Source organism: Tympanuchus pallidicinctus, unplaced genomic scaffold, assembly GCF_026119805.1.
Source record: "Tympanuchus pallidicinctus isolate F22 unplaced genomic scaffold, pur_lepc_1.0 scaffold3, whole genome shotgun sequence".
In the NCBI taxonomy this organism is placed as follows: Eukaryota; Metazoa; Chordata; class Aves; order Galliformes; family Phasianidae; genus Tympanuchus; species Tympanuchus pallidicinctus.
In genome coordinates, this window is record NW_026294747.1 from 14,429,161 (window position 1) to 14,443,713 (window position 14,553).

A 14,553-nucleotide genomic window follows, 5' to 3' on the forward strand; every position below is an offset into this window, starting at 1 on the left:
ACAGATGTACAATAGGAATTGGGGAAAAAAATGAATGAAGCTTCTCCCTGTCTCTGCTAAGACTCCCTTAGTTCAGCACAACGGATTTTTAACACAGTAGCCAACAACGTGGTTAAGACAACAGGATTAATAAAGATCACACAGCCTCCAAAGGACAAAATACAAGGTAGTTTGGTAGGACTTTGCCAACTACCAACTTGACTGCAGGAAATGCTTATGAAGATTTTTCAAAAGATATGATATTATCTGTGATCAGAGAGCCCTGATTAGATGCTCGAGAGGCCATGAAAGGGTCAACTGTTCAAGAGAACTTTTCCAGAAAGACAAGGTCTATAGACAACTTTACATCCAATGAAGTCCATATTTACCAAACACTTCTGGAAAAAAAACACACATCACACTCCAACCTTTGCTCCTCAGTTCTCTGGTACCCAAGTACGATCACAAGCCTTCAACCAAACCAAACTCTCATCGCCTCGTTCCATCTTTTAACTCTTGAGCATTGATAGAAAGCAAACCATAGTCACCCAAGTAGAATCTTTTTCCCTCCTGTGTGCAAAGCAGTGTTCTCATTTTCATTGCCATCCCTGTTACCCAAAGCCTTTATTTGGCTGTATGAGTTGTGAGACAACAGTCCTAAGCTTCCTTCAAGGAAGAGAATGTTGATCTGAGGTTCACTCCTCACAGCAGCAGCAGCTGATCTCTTGGTTCATCCTGACCTGTAGTACTGCTCACTGACAACTGCCCACAGTTCCTAACCCCTACCTCACCTGCTTTGTTTTAACAGCCTTCGGTGCATTTCCAGACTTGAACAATGTGAGCCAAACTTAAGCCCACTTTGTTGTGCAGAGAGTTTGCTCATGTGGAACAAGCTATAATGGTTTTGGTTGCAGAAGCCCCTGTATAAGCTGAACACGCTCAGCCTTTCTACTCCCAATCTCAACACAAGTCTCCCACACTGTGTAGGATATTTTTACCACCAATAACAGACTGGAAACTGTACAGATACCAGTTATTCAGCCTCTCAAGTTCTAGCACTGTACATCAGGGGGAAAATAGTTTAAAATTAAATATTTGTCTACAAAGTGCATGCCTTAGCCTTCAAGTGCCCACTTTTTCCTTCTTCTCCTTTTATACAATACCACACTAATGAGAACCCACACTCTCTGCCATCAGCTATGTCATCAGGACTGCTACTCGCTAAATCTAAAGGGTAGCAAAAGAAAAGAAACAGAATATTTAAGTTTGACTAAACAAACACGTACTCATTCACTACCTACCAGAGAAGCTCACCTCATTATTTGAGATAAGCAGAAGGATTAAGAATAGCTTTTGTGCTCAATCCACTTTCCAAAGATCAAAAAAACAGCTAAGATGTAAAGAATTAGAAGATTAAGGTTCTATGACTCTGGACCTGTGGCATTTCTCAAATCGAACAAAAATTGGTGACAGTCAACATAAGCATTCACGTAAATCAGGTTCAAACGCACCTTGGAATCTGCCCTTCCCATCCAGTACAACACCTGAAGCAATGTCTAACTTAAACTGACGATATATTAACGTCTGAATTGACTCTACTGAGCAGCAACACATTTTTTCTTCAGCTCAGAGCAGAGGGAGTACCTGTTAAAGGCACTGAGGCAGAATGTTACTAGCCATTTCCAGTTGAAACCCGAGGTTACTACGTCAAAGTCAATTTCCCTTTAACAAGTTTAAAAGTGGGACCTCTGCAATAAAAGAAACACAAAGACAGCCCTCCCACACTTTGTGTAACATACTAAAAGCCATTTTAATGTAAAAAGTCACTTCCCTGTACTGTACATTTCACACTCACAATTTCAAACAAGGGGCAAGTCCTATTAAGGCAGGGAGCTGGTATTGGTTAACATTGCAGTACTCAGACAGTGATGTACAAGACATTTATTTGCAGTATGATGACAATGATATAAATGGAAAAACAAAAAACTGTCATGGTTAGTATTAAAACTGTTCTGACAGCAATTCACATAATCTCTGAGATACAGCTTCTTTACTTGTTCGTAGTGTGAGTCTATACATCTGAAAAAGAACACAAATATACACATTTTTTAACACAGTTTGGTTTTAAATTAATATACTGCCAACAAGTGAAAGTTAACCAGTTACTATTGACTTGTTCTGATAGATTTGATAAGACCTCACGTTACAACATTCAGAAGCAGGCAGCCACCTAGCAATTCAGCTCTTTCAAACCCTTGTTGGGAAAGCTGCCATTGTTCTAATGTTTCTAAGCTTTAATGACAAATTGATGTCCCAGATTTGGTTTTTCCTTTTAAAGGAGTGTGTTGTGGGGAAGACTAAAGATTCTATCATTTGTTTGGAAAACAGGGTGCCCAAAATTTATTTTTAGTCCTCACTTAAATTTCATAAAACCTCTAGCAAAATGCTGTTACAGATATTTTTCCTCTAAACAGTTTTATGTTCATTTGCATATGATTTTTTTTTTTAGCCACATCATTTTTTCATTCTTCTTAAACGACAAAGGAAGCTGTAGTTAACCTTGTCCAAGGTGCACAAAAGAATAAACTGAACATTTCCAGCCTTCCAGGGAAGATAATCCACAGACAGTCTGGAATAATACAGTGATATGCACATGGAAGAGAATTCCTATGAAGCAGCAGCTTACCAAGCTATGCCAGGACTAACTGCTGCAATTTCATTTCTTGTTAAAGCTCTCAATCACAGTTAGCAATCACAAAAGATATTTTCTTTAAATACCTCAAGGAATTTCAGATATAGACTTGCTTTTTCAATTTAGCACAGACAGGAATTGGTATTTATGCAGTAGATGCAAAAAGATACCTGTGCCTGGAGGTTGGGTTCAAGGCGCAGCAAGCATCCAATCTGAGTAGTCTTTGTATGTATGATACCAGCACCAACAAAGTTAGCAGGATTGGGATCCACCTCCTCAAGCAGGGCCGATCCAAAGCCAATTATCTATGAAAGAGATCCAGAAGATTTACATGCGGGAACAGTAAAATACAAAAAAAATACCAAAATACAGACAAAAATACCAAAGTTTACCCCGATCACAGCCACTGTTCACTAGTAAAGCAAGCAAGGGACTGATTTGTTTTGAGCGAAAAGATTAAAGAAGTTATTCAGTGTCAGTGTTAGTACAGTAGAAATCTTTAACGTGATGGAGTTATGCTTGTTGCCGAGCTGAAACTGAAAAGAGTCCTTGAGGAAAATTACTGAGAAACTACTAAGATTCGAGTTAAGCCTCTCCTCTTTTTGGTAAAGCCATTTCTGCTGTCACTAGAGTCGTTTCTGCTTTGCCTGACAGACAGATAGCTCTATAAAGACCAGAGTGCTATGCTGTTTTGTTCTCCATCTAGTGACCCTAATAAATTAAGGCCAGAAGTTTTTTCCAATTCAATTTTCAGCATTAAATTTATGCTTTCATACATAGCTTCAGGTTTCCAGCTGCTGCTGAAGACTACACTTAATTCACATACTGAGAAGCAGTTCACTTCACTCAGCCCAGCCCTGCCAAGGGTCAGATACAGGTGGACAGGATAATCTAGTTGTCATACAAGCTAAAATGAACAATGTTTCCTTATACCGCTACAAGATACTACACCAGCACCAACCTTTGCTTTTGTGATCTCTGCATCCATTGGGTGCTTTGCTTTAAAGATGTTCTGTACTTCTTGTTTAGGACTGCAAGACAAGGCAAGATTAATATTTCTTAACATGCAGTATGTTCAGAATTGTTGAGCAGCGAGTCATTTTACAGGAGGAGCCTATAGCTCACAAGACTACGCATGTATGAGCCACATTCACAATATACCCTTTTACTTCCTTGGTCTACCACAAAAGCCCCAAGCATAAATACAGAGAAGGTCTTACTTGCTCAGTTGCTTCCAACGCTGGAAAAAGTCTTGAGAAGACATTTCTGTTGGCTGGAAAAATTTATTCAGTGTGATGGGTAATTTTACTGAAAGATTCTGGAATGTTCCACCGTACCTGCATACAGAGTAGACAGAACATGATGTGTGTGATACAAAGTGTCTGCAGTTTCTCATCCTAAATTAACCAGGCAGTCGAGGAGGAACTGTAAGATGCGACTGTCTGATCATTAACATCCATCAACTGCAGATGATGCCATTTGTAAGCTACAGACATAACTGGATGTAACATTTAGTGATGTATGGATTTATTTGCTCTGTTAGATGACACATGAAAGCGAGCAGAATTTCTACTAAGAATCTGTTTCAACACAGTTTGCTACCCTTACAGATACACACACCAGTAAAAAAACAGTTAAGACTTGAATAACAGAACACAGTCCAGAAACCAGGACTGTAAACACAAATCTTTCCCAAAGGCTGATGTTGAGTTGACATAACAAGATTCTGGTTTCGGCTACACACATTTCTTATCCAAGTTTTTTTTTGCACAAACGTTCTTAGTTTCCAGAAGGAAGAAGTTTCAACATATATTCCCCATCAAGATTTCACGAGAAAAGATGACAGCTGGCTTATATGCATAGCAGAAACAGAAGCATTTGAGACATTTTATCAGTGGTTTGTTGGTGGTTTTTTTTTTAATCAGACTGTTCCAAATGCATTCCTTCCCTCCTCTGGTAGCTTCAAGTTTTGTTGTATCAAACGTTCAGGTAAATCATCTGCCCAAGATAGCTTTGGACTTTGTGCATCTATATTCTACACATCAGTTTGAGACCCGTGGCAACTGAAACATGCTTTCTTTTGTTAAATCAATAGCACTGAACTACTGCGGTTTTACCTGAATTGAATGTTCAGAATGGGAGCTTCCATGAAGTCTGATACACATTCAATGTTCACGACCTGCTGAACCTGTGCACCTCCATCCACTGTGGGGTCAACAGGTTTTGTCTGAAGATTCAGGCATGAAAGTAGCTAAGGAAACTGAGCAACAAACTGACAATATTTGCTGTTTATTAAAAAGTTACGGGTAAGCTACAGGAAGAATTCACACTGTGTCCACTGGCTCTCTCTATGCTTCCGAAAATTCAAAGTCTAATTCTTGTAAAGCTAAAAATATTCTTTTCATATTGACACATCTAGAAGCAATAACTCCCATGATTCCCAGAGTTACAGGAAAATTCCTTAAGAAAGATGCCTCAAAAAACCTCAAAAAGGTTTGAAGGCAGACTCTCTACAATGTAAGCCACCAAAATACGTTATTTTGATGTGAATGTTGCAGTGATGCTGAGTCAAACAAATTTAGTCATATACACTCCTTCAATTAGCAATGCAAAGCATTAAGTAGAAACTGTAAACTAAAAGCTTAGTTTCAAGTACTGTCATCTTTGAGCACACGTACTCTTCTACTTACAGCTCGTCAGAAGTCCTCTGATAATGCAGGACACCACATTTATACCTCAGCAACTTCATGGCAGCAGAGAAAGCTAGAGTTACATTACATGCTTACAAAGAATAATACACTCAGAATAATATCCCCTTATTTCCACAGAAACAACATCTCTGTAATCAGAGTTTTAGAAAGAGAGTCTTCCTTCTCTGCACAAGATTTTGATAAAAACTTCAGAAAGGCATCAGCAAGTTCCTATTCCTTCATGTTCAAGGACAAGAAGCCTTGATCCAGCAGCTTTATTACCCTTACATGCAGCATAAAACACAAAACCTGAAGAATGGGCAACCAGCCTTTAAGGATATTTGGTTGAAGGTCATCCGAGCAGATTACTGTTGGAGTAAAATTCAAGAACTGTGTTGATGTCTTGTTACCATAGAAAATGAACATACGTCCTAGGAACAAAAGAACAGAGGCATTAGCAGCTTGAGGTACATCACACAAAATCATACTGGACTGTATGTGCTTCAAGTAACTCATCCATTGACTTTCTACCATTCTTTAAATCACATTTTTAAATTGCAGCGTACTCTATATGGTTTTATATTGTAAAGATATTCACAGAATGAAACAACAGGAGCTATCACACAAGCACTGAAATGATCAAATAACTAGTGGAAGTCTTCTAGTTACTGGATAATGCTGTTTTCTATCTTTAAAAGTCGTTATGGTATTAAAAGTGATAGAGATGGGAAGAAGTCAAGCCAGTGCTCTATTCCTAAGTCTCTACTGGATGCTTTCAGGATCCAGTACGTTAATGTGTTATGATAGACATGTGTCTGAAATACACTGTGCAAAACACTACTACAATAAGCTCTACCAGGAAACAAATAGTAAGTAGAATTAAAAAAAAAAATAAAAATCAGGAGAACAGTCCCTTTTAACTCTGTCTGTATCAGCCTTGCACACAGGCAGCAAGAACTGGAACTCAGCACTCTTAGGCTCCCACTTCATCTCAGCTACCAAAACAACTGAGAAGTTTAAGAAAACAGTGACCCACACAGATGTTAGGGACACACAAACAGCAAGGATTTCTGGACAGGTTAGGCCTGAAATGACATTCCTTCTCTAACAGCAAGTCCTAACCCCAACATCGTGCTGGCTTTGGGCTTGATTAATTCACACAGCTGCTCTGCCGGAAAACTTACCCAGGTTCTGTCGAAATTCAGACTTCAATCCAATTTGTAGCAACTGATTTTCAAAGAGGACTCCATTATTTTTACACACAAACCTAAAGGAAGAGAGAGTAAATACGTTTTAAATTAAGACACATTGAACAATTTTAGAACCACAAAATTCAGGGTTTAAACAGAGGATGAAGATTGTTGTTAACCTAGAGAGCATCAGTCTGCAAGAGAGGTCTTTGCAGAAAACTGCAGTTAAAAAAGACAAGTGTGTTTTGCAACCAAAATCATCACTTGAAGAACACTAAAATAACTGAAATTTCTACTCGATAAGATGCCTGAGAAACTACAAAGAAAGCCACAATATGCTACACATACACACACACACACACACACACACTAAAGGACCAAGCAACAGGCTAGGATTTTTCTTATTCATATTCTTGACAACTTCTGAAATTCATTAGGCTGGTGCAGAATTCAAAAGTTGGTAGCTTTGACTGTTTCAACCTGAAAGAAAAAAAGAGTTTCCTTGTTTTTATCAGTTCTGTATCATGTATATGTCGACTTGGGAGTTGTATTTATTTTTTTTTCAGTCATTTTCAGAGAAGCACATTCTGTAGTGTTTTCAGTCCTTCTGTCTGTCACCCTTCACTTAAAGTAGAAGAGGTGGTCAGCAAACATTAGCCTTTGTCAGACAAGGCACTTAAAACATACTTCCAAATATGAGTACTTTTAGCAGTTTACCCTTTTTTTCCTTTTTTTCTTTGTGAATAGTTGCAAAGCTCAATACACAACTGGCATTGCCTTATTTTAGAGCAGCAGGTGATAGTACTGACTCATAAAAGCCAGCTCTAAGCTGTATATTTACTCACAAGCACGTTGTAATATACACAGCATCTACAGATGTTTTCTAGTCACATCTTTGACAGTAAGCTCGTCTACTTTTGCTGGTATTAACTCAATGTACACTATAGTTCTGCTTTGTAACTATATTCTTGAAGTTGCCCAGCCTTGCAAGGTTTTAGTATTGCTTACTTGTGAAAAAGCTCATCAGCATCATGCACAGTATCAGCTGGTTCCTCAGAAACTACCTCAGATGAAGCCAGGTCAGGGCTAGTTCAGGCAGCACAAAGGAAGAAAGGTGGTAGCGACAGAGACAGCAGGAGTTAGTAAAGACAGCTTAGTGCTTAGTTACTTCTTTTACCTCCTTCCTCAAAAATGGCACTGCTGAGTTTAATGCATGAAAAATTAATTAGCTGCCCTAGCTCATTACACCTAGAAAGGTTTTAGGCATTAAATGATTCCCCCCTCCCTCTTCTCTCCCCCAGCCCACCCCTCCCTGACTGGTAGGAACCAGCAATTCCTCCTGAAGACAGGAGATGGCTGAAGGTGCTCAGGAGCTCAAGTTTACACCTCTTAACAAAATCCTTTTATGTGGTTAATTGTGACTGTAAAAAAGATTTAGTTCAAAACTGCAAATGTAGATGCATATTGGCTACTGTGAGTGTGTGCTTTGAAGCAGAGACTTCATCAACATTAGTGGTATATCAAACTACAGCTGCATCATCAATTACATCAGTTACAATGCTCACAAGTATTTAAAATGTAGGCAAGAATATATGGGCACACAGAGAATGGCTTATTCAAGTAACAGATTAGAAGCAAAAGTGACAACAGCATTAAAAAGTGGCAAGAAACTACAAAAGGCAACTTCTCAATGGCACAAGAGAAGTGTTTCATCACCTACAGACAGACAGATCAAGGGGCTGGGCAATGCTATGCTTTCTTCAGCAGAAAAATAAAACTTCTCAGGAAATTTCTGTTTATGAAGCTACTACTCATGTAAAAAAAAACCAAAACAACATTTTAGAAAAAGCTCTAACAAGCTTGTGTTGCTTCTTCAGATACTGTGTAGCATTACTAAACATCACTTATTGCCTTCCAAGGGAAATACAGGATCAAGTCTTATTCACTGAAAACCTGCAACAGTATATTGTCTAGTATAAAATTCTGATGAAATTCTCAATGCTCCAGGCAGATTAGTTTCAATAATTATAGATTTCAGATTAAGATACATTGCAAATTTGCATCATGTTGTTCAAAATTTGGTCCTGTTGTTCAAAATAGTAACCTGTTCTCTGGGCACAGAACGATAGATTTTTAAGGTATCCAGTGATCTCACATTATTTACTTCCAGTGCTTTAGCCAAATAACATCTGAGCATAGGCACAGTGCCTACTAATATTAAAGGACTTAATAATGCATTCTGCCTGACACAGACTACAACTACAGTTGGCAGTGTAGTTAAGGAGACACTTGTATCAAATCCCCTCAACAAATAAGAGCTTGTTTTTCTTTTTTTACACCTGTTTGTCAGACAGTGGCACAAGAATTTAAGTATATCTTGAAATTCTGAGAACCAGTATCTCCAGATACAAACCAACTCATGGTTTCAGTATCAGTTTGCCATAAGTATGTAGATGCAAGGATACTTTATGGAAACATGGCAATCCTAAACTGATACACATCAGGCCAGATATCGCCCAAATTCAAGATATATCATTAAGGTACGCAGGAAGCTTAGTTTAACAAAGAAGCAAAATCAGCATGAAAGCTAAACACAAGACTGTGTGGCTAACGTTCTCAGGTTGATTGCTACAGACTCAGTTTCCCATGAGCAGAGGTATTCCATAAAGATAGCATATCCAGCACAAAGTTCAGGAATACCTCTCTTGATGCACAACTACTACCAGGAATGCATCCAATAAACTGGAACAAAACCAGAAGTTATTTATCCTTTGTATTCTTTTGTCTAATCCTGCTTTAGTAGACAAATGCTTTACCAGATGCCTTAGAGGATGACTTAATTACCTTGCAAAGTTGTCATCTGAACCAGGAGCAAGAGGTGCAACAGCAGAAGCTGAATCTGAAAATACATCCACCAGCAGGCTACCACTAGAGGAAGGTGGGGGAGCTGAATTGGTGAGAGGGGCTGCACCCAGACCCAGCAGATCCGCAGATGGAGAAGGAGTAGACTAGGGAAGACAAGATACGTAGAGATCAGATCTTAAAATACACAAATTTGCTCAAATAGATCAAATCCAGTGACCAGGAAACAGAATCATGCACCGTTAATAAAATAAAGGCTTCATACGTGCACAGATAATGTGCAAGAGCAAAGCAGAGACTGATTGTTAAATAAAGTGTTCATGCATTAGACATTAGCACCCTACATTATGCCAGATAAGCTGAGAATGCAAGTCATGAGACAACAAAACTACAGACCTAATTCAAATGCAAGCCAACTCAAAATTTTCATATATTCCAAAGACTGACTTTGATGGAGGATGAAAGAAAAATACCTGACTAAATTTTTTCAGAAATCAATCAGTAATATCTACTCAAAACAATGAGATGAACCCCGAGTTCATCTTCAGGCATCCAAGCCAAGTTGACATCCAAACTAGTGATGAAGGTAACTTAGCAGAATTTCTTACACTGCTGCAATTCAAAGTGAAGCTCATAAGGCAGAACACAATTTTAAATACCAGATACATCAGCCAATCTGGCAGATAAAGAATGTTTGGCATCTCTTCTGCCTGAAAAATGTATCTGTTCATTGAAACATAACTCATCTGGAACGTATAAGAGTTAAAGGAGTAAGTTGTAAGGCAGGGAGCATGCTAAAATGCTACTGCATTTCACTGTATTTACCAGCATAACCTGTAAACTAGAACAGCAACAAGCATTATGTCATGGGAATCATTCATTTGACCAACCTTAAATGACATTACAATGAGGTGGTTCAACACAGAAAAAAGAGACTCTGAACAGAAACAGCACCATCAAATAAACAATGACTGATTTAAGGACATCCCAGGCAAGTATGGTCCACTACTAGTAAAAACAACAGTAACCCAAAGCAAGATGCAGAAGTAGGCATGTTAGACAACGTAGAAGAACAGCTGACACTTCAAAAGGAGTAAGTTCAATTTCAAACACCTTCATCACCTTCGTCAGCTTCATCACCAAGGAAATTTTTATTTCTAAGACTACAGCAGTATTTACCAAAATACCTACAAAGGAGGGATAAGTGTATAGCAAACATTCATAGCCTGAAATTTGAGACAAGAAGCTTTAAGCCCCTAAAAAGCCAAGGAAACCAGCCTTTCCTCACCTGCACACCCTCTGAGTTAGTGAAGTAAGAACAGATTTTAAACTCACAACAGCACTGGCATTGACAGACGCAGGTTCAGCACTTCCATTCATATCAGAGCTCCTCTCTTTTTTGATCTCTTCCAGATCAGTAACTGTGCCTGGACCTTTCTTCTTCTTGAGTTTAGCCAAAATAGAAGATTCCCTCTCTGGAAAGGGAGGCATTTCCTCCAGCACTGTAGCCTTATCACAGGGGAAAAAAAAAAAAAGTATACTAATTGTATTTACAGAATAAGTCAAATCAACTTCCCAGTCTTTGAAGAGACATTCAGGCCTACACAGAAAATGACTATGTATGAAAGGCTGGTATACAGTGGTAGATAAGACTTCCTTTAAAAAAAAAATTATTTTAAATTCCTCCTAAAGCTGTTGCATAGAAGAAAAGGAGTGTGTTACCTGTTTGATAAAGTACATTTTAAAATAAATAAATGAAGAGGGAGGGAAGAGACTACAGCAGACCTACACCAAGATCTGAACCCACAGATTACCTAAGGATTTAGTTAGACCGAGATGCCTATTAGCTGTCCAGGCTGAGAGCACCATGCTCTGGCCTGAGTGCATCAGGTTACCTGGAATTTCTAGAGACAAAAGTTTTGTGCCCACCAGCAAACAAGTAGATTTCACAGATCTTCTCAAGTAGTCTGAAACTGTTTAACACCAGCATCAAAAAAGTCTGTAAGGATTAAGTGAGGACCTGCTTTTCTACTTTGTTTCAATTTATGCATTGCCTTCGTCAAGTGTTCTTTAAGATATGCTGCTTTCCTTCACTCACACTCAGAGATGACATTAATTTCTCAATAATTGCAAAGCTAAAGGACATGAAGACAACCAGATCGTTGTGTGGAGGAATGGAAGTGGAAGAAATCCGTTTGAGAGTTTGAGGCCTCGATCCAATAAATTTATCTTTGAACTGCTTATCAAACCTCTGAAAACCTAGAATATTTTCATTAAGATACAAGCAGTCATTTTCCTTCCCAAAGAAGTAACACCTTTGATATTAGTTTTAAAGAAGGCCGCAGCTGAATTACGTACACTAAGAACCAGCATCCATTTTACAGATCTGTAATTCCACATTAAGATTTCTGAGCAGTCAGCTAAGGTTTAGTCACGTTTACTTATTGGGAGAAGAAATGGTTAAGAGTTCTGCGTAATAAAAAGGGTTCTGTACCTACCAATATATCGGTACTGGCAATAGTACTGAGCCTCAAATACTCAACAGCTCTCTGCTGCAGCTCAACATCAGCATTCTTTAGCTGACTGTCACTGCGCAATACATCTTGAATAGTAGTTTTGATTTCTGGAAACAGGTTCACAAACTTGATGTAGGTGGACAGCAGCAGAGCTCGGGTAGGAACACTACACAGATGAAACTTGGAATGCAGCAAGTTGAACTGGATGAGGGGACTTGAAAGAGGGGAAGAAAAATAATTAGTTCAGATTCTGTTGACATGATAACCACAATGGCATTGCTATCAGAAGCTGAATCATTTGTTAACTGACTTTTAGGAATATTAAATAGATACATATATTTTTTTAAGTACTTCAATGAACTTAAAAGGTGTTTTACCTTGATCTTGGATCGCCTGCTATCAGATTACCAAACTCTCCCAAGATGTAGCCACCTACTTTAACAAGATTCTCATGGCATGCTGGAGCTTGAAGGGCCTGTAGGAACACAGTTTTAGTCACCAATCTGTACTGTATTAAAAATACATAATTTTTTTCCCTTTTCCCATTTTTTTTCCATTTTTTCCCGTCTTCCCCTTGTTTAGTTTCCTGGACTACTTCTGTATATTAGCAGGTAATGGTTGCATACTTCCACAAGGATCACCAAGTTACTACTACTCTGGATTCCAGCATCCAGAAAACTCAGGGCGAAAAAAAACAGTGTAAAAGGCTTCTATTTTTACTACATTTCAGAAAATGTCCAGAAAATTAATAATTTCCTTATTAATCCATCCAATTATTCTCACCTCAAAAACAGTCTTTGCTGCATACCCTTGTACATCATCCCTGTTGATAACGATCTGAATGACTCGGTACCACACTTCTTCACTGACGTAGTCACCGGCAATACGAATCAGATTCAAGATTGTGTCCACATACCAGGTGTAATCCACTGCGTACTTCTCTGCTAGAATTGCAACTTTCAGAACCTGATCACACAAAACAATCAGAAGGTTGACCAGCTTCTGCTATAAGCTCTATACCAGGATTTACTTTATATACTTGCAGTGATATCACACAGTAGCACAGAAGCCTCAGTTTCGGCCCACATGCTCCCATGTCAAAGGCAAAAGATGAACACAGATTTTGTGCTAGAACACATGGCTGCCAGGTAAGTACTTTCCTAGCAATGCATTTGAATGTGTTGCACCTGTGGCTGTATGTTTTGAATACTTTGCTATAAAATCACCAATTAAGCCATGATAGAGACAGCACTGACGAAAAACTCAAAAGTTATTGAAAAAATGTTAAAAAAAGGATCATTTCAAGAAAATGCAGTGCCTATCAACAACAAAGTAATTACAAACAAAGTAATTACCACAAGCATAGATTTTGGCTATCATTTCATAAATGATAAACTGGTTCACATATCATAAATAATAAACATTTCATAAACTGGTTATAGCACCTCTTGCAATTTTTGCCCCACCAGGAGGAAGGAAATAGACATCGCACCACCTTTTAGTTGATCACAAGCCATCGTTTTGGGTTGTGGGAATCTGCAGACTGAAACAGTCTCCTTACAGCATACACAGTATGAAGTTCTACCCACAAGTAAGCAGACATCACAGTAGTTTTTTAAGCTACTCATCAGTTGACTTGAGAAGGACATAACTCTCATATCTAGGGACTGTATCTGCTCAAACATCAGCACTTCACCTTCTACACGCAATGCCCTGAAACCAAGATTACGTTTTAAAATTCCTTATTTTCAAGTGCTTTTCTCTCCCCTCCTCCATTAGTTTAACTAAGAAATGAAGAACATTCTTTGCTATTAGACTATCAGCCCTCCAGTTGGTTTCTAAAACCACAATCAAAGAATTTCTACCACAAATAGCATCCCAATCAATAAACGATACCAAAGGCAGACATGAAAAACTGAGGAACTAAAAATATCTCACAATTTCTTCTCTGATGGAATAGTCAGCAGTCTCCAAGTAATTCAGCATTTCAGCCACAATCTGCTGGGCGTTGCTTCGGTCACACATTGCATACAGGAGATCCACAGCTCTTTGCCGTACGCTCACATCTCTTTCAGTCTGCAAAAGGACACACAGCAAAAGGTCAAAATAATCTCACCTTTGTTGGGAAAAGATGCAACTTAATGAAGAGATAAGACATTATAACTCATGGTCAAATTTCCAAAGTTTTCCATATGCACATTAGACTTCTTCTGTGAATGAGTTTGCAGTCTTTTGTGCACTAAATAATTAGTACCAATGGCCACAGATGAGCTAATAACTGGCTGAAATTGTCAAATTGTCACCAGGCCAATGGGCAGTTACGTCTTGCAGTTTTAATGTCAAGCCTCCCTCAAATCAACAGAAGCTCAGCTAAAACAGACCTGTACTTTAAGGTTAGACAGATGTATGAATATGCTACAGCATGAGCTTGGAAGAAAACATTACATGTAGACACTGAACTGTGAACGTAAAGGTACATGCAAGTTAGGCTTCCTCTTCACATCTGCTTTCTCACAGAAACATGACCTGAAAATTCATCTTTCTGGTTTCTTGACCTTTGGAAAAAAACGGCCCATGCTCCACTGGAAACCAATCTACTTCACTGCTCTCCATCAGCTGCTACA

The 14,553-nt window shown here is 38.6% G+C and overlaps 1 protein-coding gene across 4 annotated transcripts in view; it reads right to left on the reverse strand.

The window, feature by feature from the left end:
* Positions 1-1,905: 1,905 nt before the first annotated feature.
* The window catches only part of AP2A2 (adaptor related protein complex 2 subunit alpha 2), a 41,039-nt gene continuing 28,391 nt past the window's right edge, over positions 1,906-14,553 (reverse strand). For 2 of the 4 annotated variants that reach the window (XM_052692742.1, XM_052692741.1), the window contains exons 10-23: positions 13,868-14,005; positions 12,713-12,895; positions 12,307-12,404; positions 11,912-12,143; positions 10,749-10,922; positions 9,396-9,559; positions 7,560-7,637; positions 6,546-6,628; positions 5,703-5,792; positions 4,789-4,912; positions 3,892-4,008; positions 3,633-3,702; positions 2,842-2,976; positions 1,906-2,058 (exon numbers count right to left, since the gene is read on the reverse strand). In XM_052692742.1, coding sequence (XP_052548702.1) covers positions 1,981-2,058; positions 2,842-2,976; positions 3,633-3,702; positions 3,892-4,008; positions 4,789-4,912; positions 5,703-5,792; positions 6,546-6,628; positions 7,560-7,637; positions 9,396-9,559; positions 10,749-10,922; positions 11,912-12,143; positions 12,307-12,404; positions 12,713-12,895; positions 13,868-14,005 — 1,764 coding nt within the window. In that variant the 3' untranslated portion in view covers positions 1,906-1,980. The remainder of the gene's footprint in view (positions 2,059-2,841; positions 2,977-3,632; positions 3,703-3,891; positions 4,009-4,788; positions 4,913-5,702; positions 5,793-6,545; positions 6,629-7,559; positions 7,638-9,395; positions 9,560-10,748; positions 10,923-11,911; positions 12,144-12,306; positions 12,405-12,712; positions 12,896-13,867; positions 14,006-14,553) is intronic. The other 2 variants (XM_052692745.1, XM_052692743.1) reach the window with 1 other exon arrangement.